Raw genomic sequence first — 26,839 nt, 5'->3', positions numbered from 1 at the left:
GACTCAGGGTTCTATTCTCAGCTCTGCCCCAATCTGCTGGGTGATCTTGGGCAAGTCCCTTCAACTCTGTGCCTCAGTTTCCCTACCTGTAAAATGGGAATAATGATACTTACCTCCTCTGTAAAGTAATACTGATGAAACATGCTATATAAGAGCTAGGTATTACTTTTGTTATTTTTAACATGTTATACAGCAAGTGGGAGCATAGGCTAGGACACAGGCTTAGTATCCTCATCTCGAAGAGGTGAGGGATGATGCAGAGATTAGGAAGAAAAGAACTTTGGTGTAATGTAATTCAAAGCATGGCACCAGCTCATACACCCCAGCATCACACCACAGCTGTGGAATCAACCCAGACTATGATGGAAGGTTTGAACCCCATACCTCCTTTTTGCAAAGGCAAACAGAAGGACCAACCCCAAGGTTCTTGTAAGCTAGCCATCTTGCGCTGTGAACGAATGCGCATCAGATCACATCAGCAAGGGTAATACCTGAACAGTAGCGCTCCAAAGCATAGAAACACCATATCTGATACAACAGTGAGGGACACATCAGTGAGCACAAAGTGCTACAATGAGTAGTGAGGGCAACTCAGTAGAGGGCCCTCCTCCAAGTCAGTGCTGACCCAGTGCCTCAGTAAGATACCAGGGCAGTGCTGTGTGAAAGGAACAGTGTGGGCGACTCAGCAGAGGGTATTCCTCCACATTAGTGCTATTGACCCCAAACCCCCGAGAAGGAGGCATAGAGTTACCATTTTTCAGATGACAAGGAAAATAAAATTCCCATTGCTTATGGGGCATTACAGGTCCCATGGAACTTTGTATAACAATAAAGGTGATATCCTGGCTAAATCCCAACTCGGGTAATTCCATTCTGCCTCCCTTAATCCCCTTGCAGTTTCATTTGGATACAGTGTTCTTTGCTCCCGCTCTAAACTTTTGTAAACAGCCACTGCATTCCATGCCAGTGATGGCTGCATGTGAGGGGTGGATGAAAGTACCCCATTTGGTGATCTACTGACGACAGGTGCTTGCAATGAGGCACACAAATCCCACATTGCCAGGAAAAGGTTAATGAGCTGCTATAGCTCAGTCAGCCCCCTCTGCTATATCTGCAATAGGTGTCAGTCTCAGAGGGGGGAGTTAAAAGAGAAAAGCCCAGCTCTGTTGGGAGCTGGATAGGAAGGAGAGCAGACCTCCAAGCTCTCACTCTGTAAGAGAAGTCTGGCTCGGACCAGGAACTGACTAGAGATGGCTGCCTGCCAGAGCCTCCCTGAGGAAAGGTAGGCTTGACACAGGACTACAGTTTTGATTTGCTACCTGTCTTGCATCTGGGTACTAAGTAAGACTAGTACAAATAATGCCCTGCCTGAAGGGGGCGATTGTTAAATAAAACCTTTGTGTCTTCTGCACCCGACCAAAGACACAGCAGTGAGCTGTCATGAGACCAGGAGTGAACACAGTGCTATGTAAGAGCTAGATATTATTATTATAATAACACAGCCACCTCTTGCCTATCCTTACATGGGTATAGTGAGGGCTTGTTCTCATAAAGGGCTTCCATAAACTTGGATCAAGTATTATCCGCTGAAGAATTCACACAAGGTGCACCAGCTCCAAGCCAAAAAACTCACTTCAAAAGAAATGAACAAGTCTGGCTGCACAAGTATCTATAAATATAAAACCGAGTACACATGGCTCCCCATAAAATAAGGCTGCAAGAATGAAACAACTTAAGCACCGAGTGAACATCCTCATGCTACCACAAAGGTGGGATTAATTGCTGTTGCACCACAGCCATGTTAGTCAGGACTGCGGCAATAAGCTGCAGATTGAACTTGTGCCCACAGGTGGGAAGTCAAGTAGTGACTACAGTCACAGGGCTTCTGCTTGAGACAACACACACAACAACAAATCACCAACCTGGGCTCCAAAAGGAATAAAAGGGAGAACAGGGGTGGAATGGAAAGTGGTTTCTAATTACTTCATCCTGGGCAATGCATGACTAAAAGCCCTAATTACTTTTTAGCATGCTCTTTATCAGTTATAAAAAATGGTAACATCATGAAGTAGGCAGTAGCCCTGTCAACAGTGTTCCCTCTAATTTTTTACATCCATGTGCAGAATGAATTATGTGCACCAATATGGAGGTGATGTGTGACATATCACCTTCATATTGGTGCACATAACAAAATTCATGTGGTGGGGCCAGGGACGAGGGGTTCAGGGTACAGAAGGGGGCTCAGAGCTGAGGCAGAGGGTTGGTGACGGGGTCTGAGGGCTCTGGCTGGGGGTGCAGGCTCTGGGGTGGGACCAGGGATGAGGGGTTTGTGGTGCAGGCTGCCCAGGGGTTACGGTGAGGGGAGGGGACTCCCCCCAGCCTTCTCCCCGCTGCAGCAGCTCCATGCTGGGGCTGGCGGGGAGGGGCACCTCTCCCCACCGTGGCCCTGAGCCCCTGCACGGGGCTTAATAGGCAGCTGTGCAGCCGCACGGGAATTTAGACTGTCAGCTGGATTATTTGTATCTGACAAGGAAGAGCAGAGCTGCTGTTTACCTAAGTATGAAGCTCTCTGGGGCAAACCGATACTGATGATGATGAGGGCTCTGTAAGTACATACACACACCCAAATTTGTAATGTAAAAAATAATCCCTTTCAGGGATCTTTTTCCATTATAACACAACCAAAAAAAACCCAAACAAACAAAAACAAAAAACACATAAGCCACATGAGTACAGTTCTTATTCTCCTTTTGCAGATCTCTTAAAATTACAACTCCACTCTTACTGCAGATTACACAAATGCCCTGATTGGTAACAACAAATTTTTTTAACAGATTTTTTAGAGGGTGCTTTGTAATTTCCTTGCTTGTTCCCAGGAAATGGGAACATCTATTTCTCTGCAGACATCCTGAAACAGAGCAAAAAATCACTGCAGGGTTCCCTGTACTGAAACTTTGTTGTTTAGGAGGCAAAAGGCAGTGGGGCCAGTGGGGGGAGTCATAGCATGGTACGGTCCATGATATTGATCATGATAGTGTGCTTTAATTGATGTCAGCTCCTTCCTTACTCCGCTTTTCTTTTAAGCTGCTAGGGGCTGAGAACCTGCAAGCTAAAACTTTGGGCCAATGCAAAATAACACAGCTGAATTATTACCACCACCACCACGTGCTTCTATAGTGCTTTTCATCAGCAGATCTCAAAGCACTTTACAAAGAAGGTCAGTATCACCACCTCCATTTTATAGGTGGGGAAACTGAGGCACGGAGCACTGAAGTGACTTGTCCAAGGCTGTCCAGCAGGCCAGTTTCAGAGTCAGGAACAGAACCCATGTCTCCCAAGTCCCCATCCAGTGCCCTACCTATATGGCCTCTCTATTAAGCCAAAATGGGGCCCAGATAAAATGAAACAGTTTTCTTTTTCTACCATCAGAAAGCAAATCCAATAGTTCACTGCACTCCTGGCTTCCTGGTCTGCCACTGCTACCTCCTGCTCCCCACACCCAATGGCAGGCTCCCACCAGGGGTTCAAAATTTTGAGTGCTCAGTGGTTCCCGCCTAGATCCAGGCCTTCATCCTCTGCCAAAAGGACACACACACACACACACACCCACCCCCAACCAAAAAAGCAGCAGCTGGAGAGGAGGGGCCTAACAAGAGAGAAACGGGGCGAGGGGGGGGGGGAGGGGAGTGTGTTGTGTTTGTCTTTAAAAGTGAGCCATTTGTGTTTTACCATGAAGCTCCCTCTTGCAACATAGGGGAGAATGCCCTCTCTCTGCCATACCTTCCGCGCACGGCTGTTGGTGACAGGGAACTCGCTGAGGCTGTCGTCATCGTTGCGTGGGTCTGGCAGGCTGCGTTTCTCCAGGGGGTCAGTCCTTAGGAGGGCCTCCAGGCTGCTGCCATCCTGGGAGATCAGCCCCTCTTTCTTTAAAGTCTGATCAGTGTCTGTAGAAACGAGAAAGAAAACTATAGCCAAGAGCTAAAAAAAGCAGAAGTCAAGTGGGTTCTCTGTGCTACTAGGTCACAGCTACACCACCAAATCAACTAAATTACATGCAAGGGAGAAATCACACCCAAGGCATTAGCACAATTTGGAGATGTAGTTAGGACCTGTCTACATTGTGGGACAGAGTTATCATGTCAGGTATCAGGAATGTTGCAACTGGGTCCTGCAATATAATAGATTCTGTAGCACAGATGAGACCTTGAACTGCACTGCAGTCTGAAAGTATCATTACAGTTCTTCTAGTCCAATATCACAATCTACCTGCCATGCCCAGAACCGTTTACTCTGGTATCTCCACCATCCAACTGCACTGGATCAGAACAATGGATCAGTCTAGCCTGCTACTCTTCTACTCCCTGTAATGCTGAATCAAACCAATAGGCCCATCTAGCCTGGTACCCCACCCCCTATCCCACAATGCTAGACAAAACCAATGAGCCCATCTAGACTAGTATCATCTCTCCAATACTGGACATCAACAGGTGTTCCTAAGGAAGATGTACTCCCTCCAAAATACGCAATTCTGCACCAACATTTATGGGGGGCGGGGGAGGTATTTTCCCCAAGACCAGATGCTTAGTAGTTGGCTTACATCCCAAAGGACAGTGGATCTCTATGTTCATCCTACCTTGGCGCTTCCCAAACCTGGGGGATACCTCACTGGTCTAGAGAGCCATGGCGTAAAAAACTGGGGCAAGCTGCAGAACACTGATCTACTCCAATTCCCCACTGAAAAGGTATCCATGTGGGGTAAAGCCACAGGCAGCTTCTTCAAACATACATTCCTTCCCTGCTCCTGCAATGGTACCAAATCAGCTGCCCACAAGAGAGGCTCAGGCAAGCAGAGACTGCTCAAGTTCTCGCTACGTAGAGTTCAGCCACAAATGCCACAACCCATACAGTGCCAACAATGAATGATTTCTACCCCAGCTGGTGTAACTGTGGGATTTATGGAGCTCAGTAGTGCCAAGAGGTTATTTCTGACCATGCTCTATGCAGAGTATGGATGTGACATGGGTGAGGCTGCATTGTCAACCCGAGAGAGGAATATATGAACACAGAACTGGAAGGCACCTCCTCCTGGGTCATTGAGACCACTCCGCTAATATCACAGGAAATAACCTCAGGAGAAACAGCTCACGAGAAGAGCCTAATAACTGCATTGCGAGCAGAGATCAGAGGGAGGGGCAGTGTCACCTGGTTTGATGGAAGGGAAGGAAAGCCTCGGATCCTCAGGAGGGTGAGCACGGCGTTTTTTCCGCCAACGGCGAGCTGGGTAGGAGTAGAGCTGGCCAGAGGCTAAACCTTTAAAACACAAAAGAAAGCCTGAAACCTGATATTCTCTGACAAATTGATGCCACAAAGCAATCAGTATAGGTATTGCCTTTGGAAATCAATGGGGATTGTGGGTAACCCACGCTCCCCTCAGGATAAGACCCCAAGTTGTTATTAGTATTACAGTAGCACCAAGATCAAGACCCCATTGTGTTTGGCACAATCATATAGCAAAAGAGATCTTACCACCACAGAGTTTACAATCAAACGATACATGGTAGAAGGAGGAAACTGAGGTACAGAGAGGCAAAGTAACTTGCTCATGGTCACCCAGCAGGTCACTGGCAAAGCCAGGAATAGACCTCATGTCTCCTGATTCCCAGTCTAGTGCCCTATCCCCTGGATCACACTGCCTCTCTGTAAAATGAGATAAATGCTGGGAGCAAAACTTAGCTGCTAAGAGCCAGCATTCCACTCCACACTGTATGAGAGGTTCAGTCTATATCAATGCATAACAACATACAGAGTGTGGTAAGATGAACTCCTGAATGAAAGGTCTGAGGGGAAGCTTCTACCAGCAGCTGCATGTTTGCAACCAAAATTTTGTTTCTTAAAGCTATGGTCAGAGGAACCTTCAAAGCTGCAATCCCACACGTTCCTCCCACACACACTGAAAAAGGCTGTGAGATGCCTACAAAACACTGCTGTCTAGCACTGCTTAGTCCAGCTAAGATTTCTACTACCTCTGTTCACATTATTATTGAAATTGCAGTAGCATCTAGGAGCACCAGTCATGGACCAGGACCCCATGGTGCTAGGTGCTGTACACAATAGAACAAAAAACGGTTCCTGCCCCAAAAAGCTTCCAGTTGAAGTATTTTTTTATCCCATCTTTCCAATCAATTGTCACCCCATTTTGTCTGTTTTGTCCTGTGATACGATCTGGGTATGCTCTCTGGAGCGGGAGCTATCTTTGCAGCTTGTCCACGCAGGGAATAGCACAATGGGGCCTTGATTCTTGCTTGTGGTCCACAGGTAGTATCATCATATAAACACCATCACACATTTCCTTTTCCAGGTTAGGGGATGTCAGGGCTTTCTCTGCATTTCCTAATACAGAGTTAGGTTTTAAGACTAACTGTTCCAACATCATATTCCTCATGACTTAAACAAATTGACAAATTGTCAAAGAGCTGTATAAAATAAATTTATAAAGGTGGTCAGTATTACTATTCCCGTTTTACAGATGGGCACAGAAGGGACATGACTTACCCAAGATCACCAACAAGCCAGTGGCTGAGCCAGAAACAGAACCCAGGTCTCCCGAGTTCCAATCCAGTGTTCTAGCCACTAGGCCACACTGATCCCACATGTATTGATAAGCTCGTAAGTAACAGTTCTGATCCCAGGACACAGAGAACCTGAATATTTTCTCAAGTTCATAGCAGGTTAGTGCCAGAGTCAGGCAGAAACCAGTAGCCCCTATTTTCAGTTGCCATGGTTTATTAAGTCACACTCTCTACTCAGAGACAGGAAGGGAACCCAGAGATCCTAATTCCCACTCACTTTGCTATAATAACTAGACCCAACTGCCTTCCAGAGTTGTGACTAGAATCCAGGAGTCCTGACTACCAGTTTCCCTGCTCTAACCACTACACTCCATTGAATACAGAAGGCTGCTGAACTTATTTATGCAAGACAATAAACAGGTATGTCTTCAGCACTGTGCATGATGAAAGATAGGTGCAAAAGCAGCTGAGGAATGATAAGTGAACTGTAAAACAAATGTACACCTGTTGCTTTGAGGCAAACAGCTTCTCCATCATTAACCAAAACCAAATAGCCTCCCCGTTCCTTCCTCACCTAAACACTTATAAAGTGCAGCAAGAGTTATGTCCATGTACCACGGGGTGAATTGGCCCTGTAAGGGATTTTATCTTAGCCCCCACCTGTGACTTTTCAGATACCTCCTGTGCAGGCAGCAGCAGATACCTTAGGAGGGGCCAGGCCTATCTTGACTGATGTTGAACTCTGTTTGAAAAATTAATGCATCCCTGGGAAAAGGAAATTAAATACTGAGACACTGGAGGGAGCTTCACTGACACACTGGTTGGTGAGCTGGCCTGCTAGTTTATACAAGAGTGGGTAAGCTGGAGCAGAGGGGAAGTCTGATGCTGGGCTTGGGCATACGCTATTGTACCATAACAGCAGAAAAGGCCCTACCTGGGCCTCTGTGACGCTTCTCCATCCATATGTAGCAGTTGCTCTGTGCCACTCCAGTCTGCGAGTCTAGGAAAGGCAGCCGGACACTCCTCTCAGCGCACAGCCTGGCGTTGTAGTTGTGGCACTGCTCCATTGCGTCTTTGTAATATTGCTCTCCAAGGCTGTGGGTTGAGGAAACAGACACCGTGTATTAGTTATTAGGATTCCCTGGCTAGCTGCCATTGCTGCTTGCCTTTCCAGGCACATTCTAACACCTGTTTTTAACACTCTCCTGACGCTCTGGCAGGATTGGATATACCAACATAAATATTGCAGCTAGACCTCTGTAAAGATCTGTAGCCAACTCTGAAGACAACAGAACGGCTGGAGCCAAGCACTAGGGACCACTGACATAAACCATTGTGATATATTTTGCTCTTGGGGATTTATATCCCTAGTGCAGGACTTCCCAGAAAACTATTTAGAAACACCTACCTCGAGACTTTGCACCCTCTGACATTCCATCACCACCACATAGACATGCCCAATCAGACTTTTAGTTAGAATTAACATTAGGAAGCAGACCAATGACCCATACAGATCAGATTCCTACAAGAACCCAGCTTCCTAGAAGGTATCTGGAATTACTCCAAGTGTGATACACACCAATCCCTCCAAAGTAAGGATTTCAGACAGTTCTCTGAAAGCTTTTGGCATATTTTTTGTCAAAGCTGTTTACACTGAATAATGTTCTGCATGAACCACAGAGGCTTCCTATTAATTTTTAGGAAAGCAATTTTTAGTGATGTTTTATTTTATTTAATGTTATTAGTTGTCAAGTTACATAGCATTCTAAATCTCACGAGAGTGGATTTAATGCTGGTGCAAGTAACCAGCCTATTTAAATCCCAGGATGGTAGGCAGAGCCACTGTTGGCTCCAACCCTCTCCTTCCCTGCCCACTCTCTTTCTCTCAGCTTCACTCCACACCTGCCCTGTACCCAACAGTCCATTCACTTTTCATTTAGATGACCCTCCCCCAAATCCAACTCAACTACCAAAAATTGTGGAACATGCTATCTGCTGACATCACACTGATTCCTCTGCTTGTGAGCGTGTGATACCCCCTTTCCCATCCTCACATGTTTGATCTATTTAGATTGTAAGCTCTTTGAGTCAGGAACTGTCTGCTATTCTGTATTGTCTCTGGGTGCAATTCCTCTAGGGAGTGTCCGCTACCTTCTTACACACCTTTGAGGAGCAGCAGGCACTGTTTGGGGTTCTCTGCTTGGTGTCCCCCTCTGGTTCCCTGATTTTTAACCATTGACCTCACTTCCATTCCTGTTGTCTCCTTCGCATGCACTCACCTGTGGCTTTGGCCTAGTGATTCCTCCCCCTTGGGGGGATGGGGAGGGGGCTTTTAATTTTGGGCAGGTCTAGACTCATTTGTCCCAGTACCCGCAAATAGTACTCTGTGTTTGTGCAGTGCCTAGCACAACAGAGCTCCATTCTTGGTTGGTCCTTAGGCACTACCATAATAAACATGATTAAGTAAAAGACCCACCCCCTCAGATGAGGAACATGCTGCAGAGCTCAGCACTTACTTGATTACAGGGTACAAAGTAAGAAAGGCAAGACACAGGGTCAAAATGGAGGGTCTAGAGGGATGCTGAGCAAAGAACCCCAGACTAGCCTATTTGAATCCTCAGGAATGGTGGACAGAACCCACCAAGAACAAAAGACCCATCCTCTAGACAAGGGAAGTCCCATGGGACCTAGAAATTGATTGAATACAGGACAAGTGAAAAAACAGGAATGGAGATAAAGGTCAAAAGGTACATAATGAGTGAACCAGATGGGGACACAGAGCAGAGAACAAAGGACCACACTGACACCCCTTGAATCTGAAGCCCTGTTAACCAAGAGTATGAGCAATGGAAGCTACTCAGAGCCAATCACCGCTGCTCAACTCTAGGGAGGGAGATAAGTCTCCATGGCTCTTTCAATCCTTGGCATTTCTGCCAAGAGTACTAGCAAGGGAGCCAATCAATGATATCTGTCCTGCTGAGAACTGGCTAGGAGGTCTATCAGACAGCCATCATAGCGGATTTTTTTTTATTTTTTATTTTTATTTATTTATGTATTTATTTTAAGGCATTGCTAACCCTGGCTGGAGTCAAATGGCAGAGATGAAAGACTCTATTACCCAACTGCCAACTCCCTGAGCAACCAATCTTTCATCCTAAATATCATTTCATGAAATATCACAGAATGATGCACTATGTACAGAGGTCTTAAAACAGATGGGTTCCAAGCTACAATTCTCCATAAATAATTCACTATTTCATACAAGACCATTACCTTGATTTATATTTTGGTTTTCAACTAAATTTTGTACCAAATTTCTGGTTTCTAAGTGTTAAAAAGGTGGGTATCCTAAGTGGAACTGAGTAAAGGAACCAATCAGCACTTAGTAATTCTTATCCTGCTCTGACTTCTATGACTTTTCCCTCGCCTCTATTTTACCCCAGCGGATATACCCCCCAGTTTAAAAAACTTTGTTGTAGCCAGCAAGAAACCAAGAGACATTGCTTGTTATTGAAAGGTTCTGTATCATGTGCTAACAGTAATGTTAATGGTAGTAAAATTACTATATTACTATAGAGAACATTTTAACAGTTGCACAGAACAAGAACCCGAAAGATATCATCCAGCATATGAAAAATGACACATATCCTCTGCTTGACATATCCTATACACACAAAAACATAGCATGTATTTCTTGGGGGGCGGGGGGAGCATTATCCTCAAAATATTCTCACATCTCTCCTTTTCACCAATCAATTTTTACCATCTGGAAATACCAATAAGGTAATTAAACTCTCGCCTTCCATTAACAGGTGAAATGTAAGTCACTCGCAGTCATTAAAAATCCCACAGTCCTTTTCATGCCCAAAGGCCTTAAGCAAATTATAACTCTGGTATATTGTGCTGTTTGAATTGGATATAGGACTCCTTCACTTTCTGCCCTAAATTGTGCAGTGGGGCTGTCATTACCCAACCAAGAAGTAGCTGGACTTTGATGAGTGGAGTGATCCTTGCATTTTTGGGATATTCTTTTATGCAGTGCCTTCCAGAGTAAGAAATTTGTAATGCATGCGAACCTCTGAACAGATTCAGAAGTCCTTAAATATGGCAAAAACCCTGCAGTGCTAACAGAGATTCTCATTTAGATCAAGAGTTGGAGGCATGTATCTTGGAAGGAGGCTTTGAGTTCTCCCTTTCTGCTACTGTGAAGGCAGAATGATCTCAAGTTTGCCACACAAAGACAACAATAAAAGTATTATGGACATAGATTTGCCACAAAAATATGGAGTAGCATTTTGGAGTGATGCCAAGAGCTGTATTTCCATCCCCACACTCAAAATTCAGGTGACCTACCTACATGCTATGTTCATGTCCTTACCCTCTGAGTAAAACATTGATTTGATGGTCCCTCTACTTAGAGTCTTTTTATATTGTTATGCTATTCTGAAGCACATTTTCAATATATAGATCCTAGAGAGAACAAAAAATCCAATTCTGCTTAGTAATCAGGTTAGCAAAAACATGAGGGGGGAGTCAGGAACTGACAGGAAGAATACAAGACTCAGATTAAATCTAAATCCCCCCTCAAGGATTTTTTTTTTTTTGCGCTACAGCAGCACTAAAGACTCACTTAATTGAATGAGCTATAATTATAGTAATTTCAATGTTAAAATCTTGCCACAAAGTAGCAGGGAGAGGGAAAGCAGAGAATCTGGTGGCTTCAGCTTGCTAAAGAAGTGAGAATTTTATGTCTCTGATGCCAGGAGAGGAAAGAAAGAAAAAAAAAATTAATACATAAGCACAACACCCCTTTGTTTACACACACACTTAAATACTGGCTGAAATGACCGCATCAAACCAGAAAACATGAGTCAGAGAGGAAAGGCACTCAGGCTGGCTCCATAACACAACTCAGTAATTACACACACAGCAAGGAAGCTGCTAGTTTAACGGGATGAACAACAAGACATGACACATGGGAGCTTGTGTCTTTCAGGCAACACAAGAATTTGCACATAATGTTTCATGCAAAATATCTTGCTGGACATAACGCAGAACAAAGGCACACGCTTGGGATGGGGGATCTGAGATTTAAATATCTCAATCCTGGTTTTGATCCAACACCAGTGAAGAACAAGATTAACTCACTGAAGTCAGTGGAGTTATATGGAGGAAAACATGTAAGCTAAAGGAGAACCAATCCCATTAACTGGGGGGAAAAACTTTCCAAAAATAAGAAGATATTAATATCCATTTCAGATGGAAATAAAACCTCCCTAGCTCCACACCTGCACAACAAAGATTCTGTTTCATCCACCATCCTCTCTGTTTATGCACAGCACGGAAAGATTTGACAGCCAAACAAGATTATGTGAGGGATAAAATGGTCCACAGAACCAACTAAGAGAGCCACTGTCCCTATGAGTTTCTGATTGTCAGGTTAGCACTAATCTTAGGAAGTTCAACACCACAAAGTAGTATGTGGCAAAAGTCACACCTTTTTTAAAAATTCAGTGAAGTAGGGAGGTCCTGGTTACAGTACTGTTGTCAACCAACACAGTTAAAGCATAGTTCTGGGTTGCAGCAAACTGAATTTCATTATGCTTTAGCCATGTCCCCAACTATGCTATAGATTTGGACATATCTTCATTTACAGCTAAATTTGTAGCATAGACAGGAGTTTAAGCTATATCCATGCTACAGATGAAACGCTCAACTGCTTGCTAGGACAGTTCCCCCGATCAGTGCATGTAGCAATCTTTTGCCCTGATAACTGATCAGTAATTGATGCCATTGACAAAACAAGCTCCTCCTGTGTTTGTGCAGCCAGGTGTGGAGTGCAATCAGTTAATCAGTTACAGGTTACAGGTAACCATGCCCACAGTGTAACAATGTCTGGAGATAGTGGATATAATATGCTGCCCGTGTTAAATGTTGTGTTCTGTGTGTACAGTGACCTTGACTACTGCCCAGATGTTTTCAACATCACAGGGCTTCAAAATTTGACAAGTCTCTTCTCCACTTCAGTCTCTAGAAGCAATCGAGTCCACTGGAGAGAGCCCTCCTGGACTCCGAGTTAAAAGACCTGGACTCTATTCCCAGTTCTGCTACTCACACAGAGTGCTCTTAACAGCTCTGTGCCTCATTTCCCCACCCCCCATGTTCGAAACAGGGATAATTCCACCAACTACCCTCCCTTGTAAAACACTGTTAGGCTATGTCTACACTTGCAGAGTTTTTGCGCTGTCAGTTTCACAGGTGAAAGAAAAGCCCTAGTTTGTGTACTTACTTCCACAAATGTCAGAGAGTGTTTACATTTGCAGCACTTCCCCCATGAGAGTAGCACACTGAGGGCAGCTATCCTGCAGTGCAGCTCTCTCCATTTTGACAGATAGGTCTGAGGGGGGAGCGGGGGGGGTGATTGCAGGACATCTCGGGTATCTTCACAGCCTCCTCTCCCCAAACACTGACCAGCTCCAGTAGCTCAGCATTGCTCCAAGCAGGGGATCTTTGGTCCCTAGAGCAGCCATTGTCACCTGGCCAGATGATAAGTGAGCATTTGCCAAGAAAACAGGAAGGAAAGTTTCAAAGTTCTCGGGGCTTTACAGGCTCAGGGGTGGATGTCTGTTTTCCTGGCATCAGAGCAGCAGAGATGCTGGCCAGAGTGGTCACCTAGGCACTGTGGGATATGCTCCGGAGGCTAAAAGCTCTGTAAACAGGAAGAACATGTCTTCACTTGCACATCACACCCAAAAGCATCACCAGTAAGAGCTGTACACCGCTCGTGGAGGTGGTTTTCCTTTTGCGGTGAAACTTCTGAGTTTCACTGCAAAAAACTCATTGGCAAGTGTAGACGCTCCCACAGTTTTTGAGCAAAAAAGGGAATTTTTCCACTTTAAATGGCAAATGTAGACATGCCCCTAGTCTCTTGGGTTAAAGGCACTACATAAGCATTAAATATTATAGCAGTTTTCAGGATGGAAAATTTTCCTAAAGGTGTCCAGAAACAGAATAGGATTCCCCTTAGCAGATAACATTGTTTGGACTGTAGAGTGGGCCAAGGATCAGGAGATGGAGGAATCAAAACCAGGAGAGAAACACATATTAATGGAAGAGTGAAAACTTTTCCACAGACAAATGGCTGGATATTCTCTTTTTAAAATACATAACCTAGTTTTTTTATTGAAGTCATATCAATACTTTTATACAGTTCAATCTAATAATGCACATTTCTAAGATACAATTAAAACCTAGATGTACGAGCTTAATGCACAAGCTGACTGTATTGATACGCCATTGCTGTGCATTCAAACACAGCTTAAATAGACTCAAAATATCAAATAAAGCAAAATATTTTTTAAAATGTAATGGATTTCTGGCTAAATCCTGCATATGCAAAAATATCTTGATCCAAGGAGGGAAAAAAGAACAGATTCTGTGTCTTTGCTTCTATTCTGAAAAAGCAGACCAGAAATTTACTCTGCAGCCAATATCCAACCTAATCCCTTCCCAGTGGTTCAGTCCATACTAGAGAAAAATAAAAGCCTATTGGCTGCATCCACTTTTAACAATGAGCTAACACAGGTTCAACATGATTTCCCTGCTCAATGTAGACTCGTTTTCCAAACTGTGAATCATGACCCCCAAGGGGGGGGAGAGGAAGGGGTGTCTTGAAACATCAAGCCAGCAGGGAGGAGGGTAAATAGGAGGGTGAGGGAAGGCAGGAGATCTGAAGGGAGCTTAGCTGGTCCTGGGTCCTGCACTGCCTGCTGGGCCCTCCTGCTGGACCCCATGGCAGCTCCTCCTAGTGCCATTGGAATCCTCAAGTCAACAAGGAGAGGGAAACAGGGCTGCCATTTAAGTAGGGCAGGGGGAGACAGGGAGACTGTTCATGGTCCCATTGCAAGGCAGAGAGCAGAGGTGCACAGAGCTGGCTATGTAGAGGCTGGTCCCTGCCATTGGCAGCAAAATCCAAAGGCTAGCAGTGCTGAAATGAGACACCACCACCCCCAGCCTGACAGGGAGCTGTGGTGCAGAGGAGGGAGGGACGGGGAGGAGCCTGAGCTGCCACCCCTGCTGAGGCAGGCATGCCCAATCCATGCACTCTGGCCTGCAATGGCAACTCTCCCCTGAGACCAGGGGGTGGACCAGGGCTGGATGTAAGAATGGGGAGCAGGGCTGAAAAATCTGCTCCAGCCCCAAAAGTAATATCTGAATTGGCACCATTGCCCCTGGGGGCCATGTTAACAGATGTGAGCCCAAAGGTGGTCACAACATGAAAGAATTCAGGAATCATTGAGATAAACCATTTTTCTACAGGATATAGGAACATATTCTGCTTTCAGTTATACACAAGTAAATACAACACTGCAGACTTTGAGAGTTACTCGAGATTTACCCTGGCATGACTGACAAATGGGATCTGACCTCAAGTCTATAAACCCGTTTTCTAAAATGGTATTAAAATGCTACTGGAGAGGCAGTATGGTCCAGTGAATAAGGAACTGAACTGGGACGCGGGAGACCCAAGTTCTTTTCCTAGCTCCGTGACCTTTAGCAACCTAGTTCCCCCTTCTGTTTCCTGTCCCACCCTTTGTCTCATCTAATTGGATCATAAAGTGTCCAGGGCAGGGACTACATACACTGCCTAGCACACTGGGTCCACATTCTCAGATTTTACCTAATCTATACCAACCATGATTAAAAATATCTATTTTTAAAGCAGCTTTTGCCAACACACACAGTGGTAATTAAACATCCACCATTAGTTTTTAAAAACAGCTGTTCATTTACATTTTATGTTACAAAAATCAAAAACCCCCAACAACTGCCCTTTTCATTAAAAATAATTAAATTCCATGCTCATGTGACAAGTGGATAAATTGATACTTATATTTTGCTTGGTTTTAGACTGAACTAAGACCAGAAAATGTACAAAGTCTCAAACAGATCAGAAGAACGGGGAGGGTTATGAGGATGTTTGGCTCAGTTATCACTCATTTAAAAGCATGTTCCTACAATACTCTACAGTAATAATCCAGTTACACTGTAGTAACATTTTGGTGCAGTGTAGCTTTTGGTGCTGGGGATAATGATACTAACCTCCTTTGTAAAGTGCTTTGAGATCTAGTGATGAAAAACACTATATAAAAGATATTCTATATTTTGGACTACTACTCTACAATACCCGTACACCTGATAACGTATCTTTATTGATATCTGGGGACCTATACAGCCCCTAATTACTGTGTACCTGTGCACCTCACAATCATTAATGGATTTTATTCTCACAACCCCCATAAGAGACAGGGAAGGGCAATCTGCTTTTTACAGATGGGGAACTGAAGCACAAGGCATATTAAGTAACCTACCCAGGGATCCGTGAGAAATGCATGACTGAGACAAGAATTCACCCTAGGGTACCTGAGGTCCATTGCACTGCCTTGACTCCAAGACCACCCTTCTCTCCCTCTGCCCAAGGCTCAAATGGTGTGATTTGCAGAAAGAAAATGATGCCCTTGTTGCTAAGACTGTCCTTTCCCCAAAGAATTTTTAAGAATACCCGCTGTTTAGTGTGTTCCAGATAACTTTTTTTTGCTCTTCTCAAGTTTCTTTAGAGATAGCAAAGATTTGACAATGTCCAGAGGGGGAAGAAAGAGGAACTCAATCAGAAGCATGGAAATCATACCACACACCTGGACTTAACCCCAAATACTGCTTCCTGACCACAGTCTGCCACATGACAGCCATTATTATGATGTACTGGAGCATCAAAGCAGATTGTAAGCTTACAACCTCAAGAGGTTATAAGCAATGTCATCACAATTACACACAACCTCAAGGCGTACCATCTTTATCCTACCTACCACAAAACCCTCTTCAATTTAAACCCTGCATGCTGGCTGGCTGAATCACCGTGATTTTTCAAGTACAGTTTTAAAAACAACACTTTTGCTCCTTCACACTAGGTTTATCAAGAATATGAGGGGAGCTGGCCCTTTTCATATCTTGGGGGCGTTAGGAAGATGTAGTCCTTACCCTTAGGGCAGTCTTGCAGCCACCCCTCTCATACCTTATCTTATTCCTAAAATTTAGGAAAGGGGGGGCGGGGCTGCTGGTTTAGAAGGTCAAAGGAACTGTAGCCTTTCCAGCTCTCAGCACCTGGGTAGGGAGCAATAGCTTGTGCTCCCATATAGATCCCTGGAAAGAGAAGCTGCAACCCCTATTCTAGCCTGAGCCTTGTGGAGGACCCTGTTCCCCACGGCAGATCTATAAATGGAGCTGTCTTCTTCCCAGTTCCACGGGGATGGGGGGGGGGAGAAATGTCTCCCTGCTATTCTTGGTGGCGCCCTGTGGAGGATGATAATCCTCCCTCGTGCTGTAAATGGGGGCTTTGCTCCCCCCATTCCCACCCCCCAGGGATCCCATGAGGCCATCCTGTGAGGGTGGCCTCCTCCCCCCATTCCCACCCCCAGGGGCCGCAAGGGGTCCCTGCTCTCCCCACTCCCGGGCCCGCCGTGCGCCGGGATCCCCACACCGCCTGAGGAGCCGGACTGAGAAACTTTGCGCCTAACAATGAAAGCCCCAGAGCAGGAGCCCTCCGCGCCACCGCCGTTCCGGGTCGCTTAGATTCTCCCGAGGGGAGGGAGCCCAGCCGCGGCCCGGGCTGCCCCGCGGAGCGCTCGGGGGCGGGGGGGGGCAGGAAAACGGGGGAGGGGGGAACCACTCACAGCTTCACCACATTCTGTACCACCGCCGCCATCTTCCCTCCGTCGCCTGGGCCCGTGTGGCCGTCCAGTGCGCACGCGCCGAGCGGCTGCTACCGGCTCACCCCGCCTACCCCAGGTTGCGCAAGCGCCAAGGACCGCTTGCCCACCCCTCTCCTTCCACCCCTCCCCTCCGCCGCTTGACAATAATTACGCATGCGTTGAGGGGAAAATACGCGCCTTCCCCTTCTCTGTGTCACCAATGCGCATGCGCTACCGCAGAGGCGTACACCCCCGCAATACCCATACGGCAGAGAGAGAGAGAGAGAGAGAGAGAGAGAACGCCCGACCTTGTCGCGACCATAATACGCATGCGTAAAAAGAGACCCCCCCCCCCCCAGAGGTGGGTTGGGGCGCATGCGCGGGAGCACAAAATAGCGGGAAAGTTGAGGAGAGGGGAGGAAAGTAGGAAGAAATGAAGGCGGGGTGGAGGGAGGTAAGAGCGGGAGTGGGAGTGGGGGTGAGGGGAGGGAGGTGTCGCTATGAAGTCCCCAAGAGGCCGGCCCAGCTCCTTCACTGCACCAGCTACTGCTGCTGCGCGCGGCGCTGACCGGTGCTGTCGTCGGGCTGTCGTGCCTCACCAGAGTGGCCGAGAGGCTGATCTTTTTTTCTGACCTCTGGACCATGCTGGCGTGGGGTGTTTGTTGGGCAGAAAGGCTCCCCAGCTGCTCTGTGTAAACATGGGGGAGGAGGTGTCAGTGACTGGGAGGGGGGATAGAGTGAGGTAGGTTGTTAAATTTTTGCCTTATAAAACTCAAAAACTATATAATTCCCTAATGTAAACCATGGCCCCAGGGGACTGGGCACTACAAATGCCATGTGCACGCAGTCCCCCATCCGTACAGAATACGTCTGAGGGGAACCAGCGTGTTGAGCTTTAGATCAAGGAGAGACATTATGAGGAATCTCTGTCAAATAGGAGAGAGACAGGTTGTGCCCGCAACGGACAAGACTCTTGTTCTGCTCATCACTGTCTGCTGGGTAGTGCCCTGTCTCCAGTTGCCCCTCGTGCGCTGGAGTAAGACTGCAGGACTGCTGCTTCTTCGGATGTTTATGGCTTGGGAGACATCACATGAGCACAAATGGAAGTGGGGGGAGTGGGAGAGAGTACTCAAATGTGTGTATTTTAGGATAAGACAAATCATCTAATGGATAGGGCATTGGGCTAGGATTCAAGAAATCTGGGTTTAATTCCTTCTTCAGCCACAGCTTCCATGGGTAAATCACTGTGGTTCTGTCTGGCATTTGTAAAAAAAAATAAAATAAAAAAAGGTGTAATGCTTTCCTACCTCACAGGGGTGTTGTGAAAATAAAATCTGAGTTGCTCAGATACTGTGGGAACAGAATAAATACCTACAGGGATAGATTTGGGTCTAAATTCTCCCTCTCGATGTATGGGGTAAAAAAAAATTGTGGGTGAAAGTGTATTGCTTTATTTTGAGTCTGTTCTTGCACTGTGTGTTTTTTGCAGCTCAGATGCACCCAGCATCTTCCTGACACTTTCTTGGCTTGTTAACTAGGAAAGATGAGAGCAGCAACATTTTTGCTCTGCCTTTTTCTCTCTTCCATTACAAATTGTAGGTTCCTTCCCCCCTGCAGCCTTTCCAAGACACAATTTATCTCTTTGTTTAAAGCTTCCCCTTCCCAGCTCCCCAGTAATTAGTTTTGCAGTTGGAGTCTAACGGAAGGGTCTGCACGACACACATTTCAACTTTTGTTCAGAAGGAGGTGCCCTTGCCAACCCCAGAAGAATTCCCCTTGCTGAGGTGCCAGTTTGGCTAGATAGAGTTTCTCAGATTTCCCAGTGCTGGCCAGGAGGGCTAAAATGTTTCCACTGAACTCTCTTTGTTTCCCTGAAACACATTGGCTGCTCATTATTTTTGCACAATAGGGTTTATCGGGGATCTGAAAGCACCAAACTCTTATCCAGGAGTTGTATAAGCCATTTGGCCCTTTAAAATAAGTTGTCTGAATAATTCCCTCTTTCTCCAGGCAGATATAAATTCCCTGCAAGTAACATGCCCAGCAGATTTCCAAGTGATACCAAAAAGAATGTTTGCTGAAATTCCCACAGTAGACATTGGTGGCAAATGATGGGTGAGGGCTGTGGCTGTGCCTATGCAAATCCCAGCCCAAATCACTCTAAGGATGATGTGCACCACCTATGCAGTTTAGCTCTTCCCTTGCTGTTTGGTTGTTGAAACCAAAGTAAACATCAGTGATGCAAATAGCGGCTTTGCCTGTCAACACTAGCATTTTGCACTGGTAACCCAAGCAAGTATCCACTGTAGACAAGGCCTATTTTGTAATTCTCTGTGTGATCTGTAAGGAAATCAACATTTCAGAAACTGGTGCACTGATGTCAGATCTCCCCACTGGCCAGCCTGAATGGGATGATGTTTCCTGTTGGGACAAAGTAAGAAGAACAAGACATCATTTCCATACCAGCTCTAGGTTTCAGAGTAGCAGCCGTGTTAGTCTGTATCCGCAAAAAGAACAGGAGTACTTGTGGTGCCACAAGTACTCCTGTTCTTTATACCAACTCTAGGCAATCTTGGATGCCCAACCAACAAAGTGCATTCCCCAATTTCTTTCCTTCTTCCATCTGCACAATTTCTGCATTCTTTTTTGCCTCTCTCTTCCTCCTGGCCTCTTCCCAGCTCTCACTTCCCATTTCTAGTAATTTGTCTCATAGGTAGCTTGCATCCTATCTCCAAGATCATATGGAGAGTCAAAAGCACAGCTAGTATTAGAATGCAGGAGATCCCTATGTAATCTACCCACTAGATCCAGGAACAGAATTCAGGGGTCTCAATTTTGTTGCTTGCTCTAACCTTTAAGCCACCATCCTAGAGCTAGAATAGAACCCAGGAGTCTTCACTCAGGTCCCCTCTCTCAAACCTCCAGATTATGCTCCCTCCCAGTGAGGTAGAAAACTCTTCATCCCAGAAAGACAGAAAACCAAAAGGGACTCGGTTTAATTCTGCCATCATGGGCTCAGACACAATATTGGATAGGTTGGAACTAGTAATTTTCCTGGCAGAATGACCCGTACATTTTAAAACTAAGGTAAAAAGTCGTATGTGTGGAGCTTTGGAACAATCATTTAGGTTATTCTCTGATTTGAGAAGTGAACAATCAAGAAAAGCTAGTTAAAAATTAAACAAAACAGAACTAAACAGCAGCAAAGAATCCTGTGGCACCTTATAGACTAACAGATGTTTTGGAGCATGAGCTTTCGTGGGTGAATACCCACTTCGTCGGATGCAAAGCTCCTGCTTCAAAACGTCTGTTAGTCTATAAGGTGCCACAGGATTCTTTGCTGCTTTTACAGATCCAGACTAACACAGCTACCCCTCTGATACAGAACTAAACAGATTAAAAAGGGTCAAGGAAGAAAAGGAAGTTGTCAGCAGCAGCGCTGTGGGAAATCTCTGAAGTGGGCCAGATTTATTCAGTGGTTTTTACTGGCTTTGTAAGAGAGGAATAAAGCAATACTTATTGCAACATTTTAAATGGGCAGGAAGCCAGGGAGAAAACTCAGGAAGAAATGTTTGATAGCTTGGCTAAGTGTACTCTGAATACAGCTTCCATCAAAGACACTGTCAGCTTGACAAGAAGAGGAATTTACAAACAGAAGATGAGAAAGCAGGCCAACTCGCTGTGAGAAAGTGAGAAGCAAGTTGTCACCATGATCTAAACTATTCTATTCTATATAATACAGTATTATGTTGGAATGTGTTAATGGCTGCCATGAAATGGATCTTTTATCTGTAGATAATCAAAGACCTGCTTAGAGCTGATGGATGAATACAGCACACTTCTTTCACTCTAAATGAAAGGAGCAGTTAAGCCTCTTGAGCTGGAAAGAGTAAAAGTCACCCCCCAAAACAATGGGCCATGTGGCAAGGTCTGATCTGAAGCTGAGCCAAATGGGCTAAGAGGTTCCCTGATTTCAAATACAGAGGGTAAAAGATGGTTTGGCAGATGTAGGACAGAAAAAGTCAGCAGATAGCTTAGCAAAAGAAACAGCTTGGGCATGGCTACATTTGCAGATGTAGAGCGCTTTGAGTTAAACCAGCCTTCGTAGAGCGCACTAGGGAAGGCGCTGCAGTCTGTCAACACTGACAGCTGCAAGTGCACTGGCATGTCCACATTTGCAGCACTTGCAGCGGCATTGGGAGCAGTGCATTGTGGGCAGCTATCCCACAGAGCACCTCTTCCCATTCTGGCGCTGTGGCTTGTAGGAAGGGGGTGGGGCATTTTGGGTCCTGTCCCAACGCCCGTGATGCATCAGTTCGCATCCCAGCAATCCCTCTGCTTCCGTCCACAATTGGCACCATCTTTCAACATTTTTTGTACTGCGCGCTCTGTCTTGCCTTTCAGTCTGCGGGAATGGAGCCCGAACTGCTGAGGAATATGCTGACAAATCTCGCCAGCACATCACGTTTGGCAGTCGAGTTATTCCTTAAGATCCAAAGTGACAGTGAGGACTCCGACGATATCGACTTGAGTAATGAATATGACACAAGATTGCTTGTGGCATTCACAGACATGCTCACCACCGTGGAACGGTGCTTTTGGACTCAGGAAACATGCACTGAGTGGTGGGATCACATCGTCATGCAAGTCTGGGATGACAAGCAGTGGCTGCAGAACTTTTGGATGAGAAAAGCCACTTTCATGTGATTGTGTGATGAGCTCGCCCCCACCCTGCGGCACAAGGACACGAGACTGAGAGCTGCCCTGATGGTGGAGAAGCGGGTGGCTCTTGCAATCTGGAAGCTGGGAACTCCAGACAGCTACCAATCGGTCACTAACCAGTTTGGAGTGGCCATTAATCACATCCTGCTCAGAAGAACCGTGACTCTGGGTAACGTGCATGACATTGTGGCTGGCTTTGCACAAATGGGTTTCCCTAAATGCAGAGGGGCGATAGATGGGATGCATATTCCAATTCTGGCACCAGCCCACCCAACCTCCAAGTACGTTAATGTGAAGGGCTATTTCTCTATGGTTCTCCAGGCGCTTGTGGATCACCGTGGGCATTTCATTGGCATTAATGCAGGCTGGCTCAGAAGGGTGCATGATGCACGCATCTTTCGGAACACTGCTCTGTTCAGGAAGCTGCAAGCTGGGACTTTTTTTCCCAGACCAGAAGATCATCGTAGGGGAAGTCAAAATGCCCATTGTGATCCTTGGAGACCCCGCTTACCCTTTAATACCGTGTCATGAAACCCTACACAGGGAGCCTTGACAGCAGCAAGGAGTGGTTCAACAACAGGCTGAGCTGGTGCAGAATGACTGTGGAGTGTGCTTTTGGCCGTTTAAAAGGCCGCTGGCGCTCTCTGTATAGAAAGCTGGACATGGCCGATAACAGCATCCCCGTGGTTATATCCACGTGCTGTACCTCCTTAACATTTGTGAAGATAAGGGTGAAAGATTCACTCAGGCATGGAACTTGGAGTTTCAACACCTGGAGGCTGAATTTGAACAGCCAGAGAGCAGGGCTATTAGAGGGGCCCAGCGCAGGGCTGCAAGGATTAGGGATGCCTTGAGGGAGCAATTTGAGGCTGAAAGCCACCAGTAATGTCTGGTGCCCTGCACGGGAGTGAAGTGCAGTGGTTCCAGTGTTAGTAGGAATCTGTTTGCGCTACGTATGATACACTGACTTGCAGTTCCTGTTGCTTTCCTGGGCTAAGGTATCTTTTACTTTATGCAATAATGAAGAATGTTTTCAAAGCAAAAAAAATCCATTTATTGAAAAGAAACTCAACTGCTTGGGAAACACAAAGGGCAAGGGGATGGGGTAAGGCATGGTACAAATCAGAGATTTGTATATGTCCTGTTATCATACTCAGCCTTCCTGTTTGGAGTGCTGTGCAATGAGTGCTGCACTTCAGGATGGCTATACTGCATGGTGATGGGGTTGAGTGCAGTGGGTAAGGGTCGTGTTTTCAGGGCTGGTTAGCCTGACTGGGACAAGGACCACAGTGGCTCTTCCACGAAACCTGCGCAAGCGCATTGCCCAAGTTCTGGCTGAGACCTTTGAAGAGATCACTGAGGTCGATTACCGCAATGTGAGAGAGCATATCAATGCCTTATTCCACATCTAGGCATGCATGCAGCCCTAACCCTCCTTGCCCCAAGAGCCCACACCAAATAACTTCCTTCCCAAAATAAAAGCCGCATACCAGGAACCTCCTCTGGTGTTTGTCCTTCCCCAAGCACTGGCTGCCGCAACTGGCTACCTTCCTCCTGGCTTGAAAACAACTGGCTGCATGCATATAGGGATGCCGGGATGTCATCCTCCTCCTCAGCACACTCACTCCTGCTTTGCAGCTGCTGCTCCTCCTCCTCCTCCTGCCTTGTTGGACTGGGCTCTGAAGTGTCCATGGTGGTACTCGGAGTGGAGGTGGGGTCACCCCCAAGTATCGTGTCCAGCTCTTTGTAAAAACAGCAGTTTGCGGGGGCAGCACCAGAGCAGCTGTTTGCCTTGCGGGCTTTGCAGTAGGCATTCTGCAGCTCCTTCACTTTAACCCTGCACTGCAGAGCGTCCTGGTCATGGCCCCTTTCCATCATGTCCTTTGATATCTGCTCGAAGGTATCGTCATTCCTACGGCTGGAGTGCAGCTGGGACTGGACAGCTTCTTCCTCCCCCAAATACTGATGAGGTCCAGCACCTCGCCATTGCTCCATGCTGGGGATCGCTTGGCGCGTGGAGGCATGGTCACCTGGAAAGATTCGCTGAGGGCACTCCATGCCTGGCTGAGCAAACTGGAAGGGGATTTTCAAAATTCCCAGAGAATTTAAAGGGCGGGTCTGATGGTTGGTCACCTGAGGGCAGGGCAGTAGAGTTCAAACTGATGACCAGAGTGGCTAGAACAGGCATTGTGGGACACTTCTGGAGGCCAATCAGAGCGCATTAACAGACCAGGGTGTCCACACTGGCGCCGTGGCACTCCAGTGGGGGCACATCAAATGTTACTCCACTCGCCAAGGTGGAGTACCAGGAGCACTCTAGCCGTAGAGTCAGAGCGCTCTACGTGTCAGTGTGGACGGGTCATGAGTTAGAGCACACTGGGCTGCTTTAATGTGCTCTAACTCGCAAGGGTAGCCATGCCCTACATGAGCGTAGCCCTGAGAGGGAGCAGATGGACAGAGCCCCTTGTGCACAGAACTGCCTGGGAAATAGTGAGCCAGGAAACTGCCTGTTTTTCATTTTCACCTATGTTCAAGGAAACAGGTCTTTGTGGACATTCTTTGTTAATAAACTAGATGGCACTAAAGAATATATCAGACTGGTATCCTCAGTTTCATCTCCTAACAGAAACTGCAAGGTCACAAATATTGGCAAACTGCCTGGGCCAGAGGGACAACTGTAGGTTCTTCCACTGCCCTCAAAACTGCAATATCTGAGAACTTTCCAGTAGTGCATTAAGTGACCTGATTAGCAGCTGTTCAGTAACACCATTCAGCCCTTGGGAGCACAAGATGGATAAATTCACCCACTGACTTCAGTATCGTTACACCAACAATGAATTTGGCCCACTGATTTTTTATGTCGGTCCTACACAAATTGTAGCTGGCATTTCTTGTTTTAAATTGTGGTGTCTTGTGTGGCTATTTTTTATTTGTATTGTGGTAACATAGAGAGGCTTCAATTGAGAATGGGGCCCTTTGTGTTGGGTGCTGCACGTACACATAGGAAGAGACTGTCCCTGCTCCAAAGCGTTTATAATTTAAATAGATAGACAAAGGTTGGGAGAAAGGAAGAATTATTGGAGCTCTGTTTACACCAGCTGAGTTTCTGGCTTATTGTCCCCATTTTACAGATGAGGAACTGAGGCACAGAAAATTATGGATAACATTTTTGAAAGCACTAAAGTCACTTTTTAAAATGGGATTTAACCACATAGGTGCATTTGAAAATTTTACCTTATGTGACTTGTCCAAGGTCACACAGGAAGTCTGTGCCAGAGTAGGAATCAAAACCAGACTAAAGAATCCCAGGCCAGCGTCTTAACCACAGGACCTGACTTCATTTGCTTTACACCAGGAATGAACTTGTCTTGTTTTAATGTAGGCCTTATGCAAATCATGGCTGACATTTCTTGTTTTTAATAGTTATCAAAGTGTGGCTGTATGGTTAACAAAAATTAATATTTACAGTGCAAAGTACCAATCATACCTGTTTATAACGAGCCAAGTTTTTTGACCTCAGTTATTAGTGGGATTCCTTTAAGCTGGTCATTATTTTTACAGATGGATAATCTTAAAATGATTAAACATGTTTTCTATAGCTAAGACATAAATCTCTGAAAATGGAAGTTTCTAATGAAATAATCACAGCAGGAGTCAGAAGGGATTCCATGCCTTCCATCCTCCACACCTAATAGAACATTATACAAGGGGCAGGCTGGGTTTCCCTTCTTCACAAACATCAGCTAATGGGCTCTTTTGGCAGCAGGATACGAAACTAGATGGACCAATGGTCTGGTCCAGGGTAACAAGGAGGCAAGGAGACCAGACTAGATGGACCCATTGGTCTGACCTGAGATGGGGATACCAGGATACTTTGGCCCCTTGGTCTGATCCAGTGCAGCAGGGAGTGATGGGGCTATTAAGCTAGATGGATCATTGATTTGACACAGTATAACAGGAGGTTGGATACCAGACTTGATATATTAACGCTATGAATCCTATATTCCTAACTCATCACTAACAGTGGAAGGAATTAATTTTAACAGTGAAGCGACTTTTAAGACCAATTGCAAAAAGTCATATGCTATTTGGAATTTTAAATTGTATCTGTTCAAGAAGTTTTAACATGGGACAGACAATTCTGACAGCTGGCAAGACTGATGCCTAGAGTCTGATCCTGTGTGCTAGTATGTCCTTCTTGGTAAGGGTTATTTTGTACCAGTCAGTGCAGATTTCTGATGCTTCCAAGGATGGGGTGTGGTGGGGGAGGTGGATTCCAAACACTTTAGTTTCAGACTGAAATCTATTTGTGCATTCACTGTGATGTGCCAGCTAAGGTGAAATCCATGGAAACAAATGCCACTGTGCTGTCGCCATGGACACAAAGCCCCCACGAGGATTATGGGCAGCAATAGAAAAGCAGAGCTGCCCATTAGCAGATCTGCTCTGCACTCAAAAACATGGTCCGTTCCAGAATTTTTCTTGGAATTGTTTGGCTGAACAACAGCTTTAGTATGTTAGAAAATAAAGTTAACCTCGTGAGAGAGGGAGGAGAGAGAGACTGACGGACAGAGATTGATCTTGGATAAAGCAAGTTACTGCAAAGGTAAAATTGTAGAGGTCTGCATTCTAAATCTGAATTCATCCCCCCTGCCTCCTCCAAAATCTCAACAGTGTTAATTGGCATCGATACTCTCTAGTGCCTGGAAATTCCTGGAGCGATGCCTGAAGGAGTATTCTGTGTAAGAAGGATAATCTAAACAGAAGAGATGGAGTCTGGATACCATGGTGATAGGCACA

At 45.9% G+C, this 26,839-nt stretch overlaps 1 protein-coding gene across 6 annotated transcripts in view; it reads right to left on the bottom strand.

The window, feature by feature from the left end:
* DPF2 (double PHD fingers 2) overlaps positions 1–17,454 on the bottom strand; it is a 41,539-nt gene extending 24,085 nt beyond the window's left edge. For 5 of the 6 annotated variants that reach the window (XM_039481813.1, XM_039481815.1, XM_039481814.1 and 2 more), the window contains exons 1-4: positions 17,300–17,454; positions 7,504–7,664; positions 5,203–5,310; positions 3,781–3,944 (exon numbers count right to left, since the gene is read on the bottom strand). In XM_039481813.1, coding sequence (XP_039337747.1) covers positions 3,781–3,944; positions 5,203–5,310; positions 7,504–7,664; positions 17,300–17,331 — 465 coding nt within the window. In that variant the 5' untranslated portion in view covers positions 17,332–17,454. Of the gene's footprint in view, positions 1–3,780; positions 3,945–5,202; positions 5,311–7,503; positions 7,665–16,131; positions 16,273–17,299 lie in introns of those variants that run through there. The other variant, XM_039481818.1, reaches the window with a different exon arrangement.
* Positions 17,455–26,839: the final 9,385 nt, after the last annotated feature.

The sequence above is a fragment of the Mauremys reevesii genome, linkage group 7 (assembly GCF_016161935.1).
Source record: "Mauremys reevesii isolate NIE-2019 linkage group 7, ASM1616193v1, whole genome shotgun sequence".
Lineage (NCBI taxonomy): Eukaryota > Metazoa > Chordata > Testudines > Geoemydidae > Mauremys > Mauremys reevesii.
The sequence above is the reverse complement of the archived record's forward strand: the minus strand, read 5'-3'. Positions and strand labels throughout refer to the sequence as shown.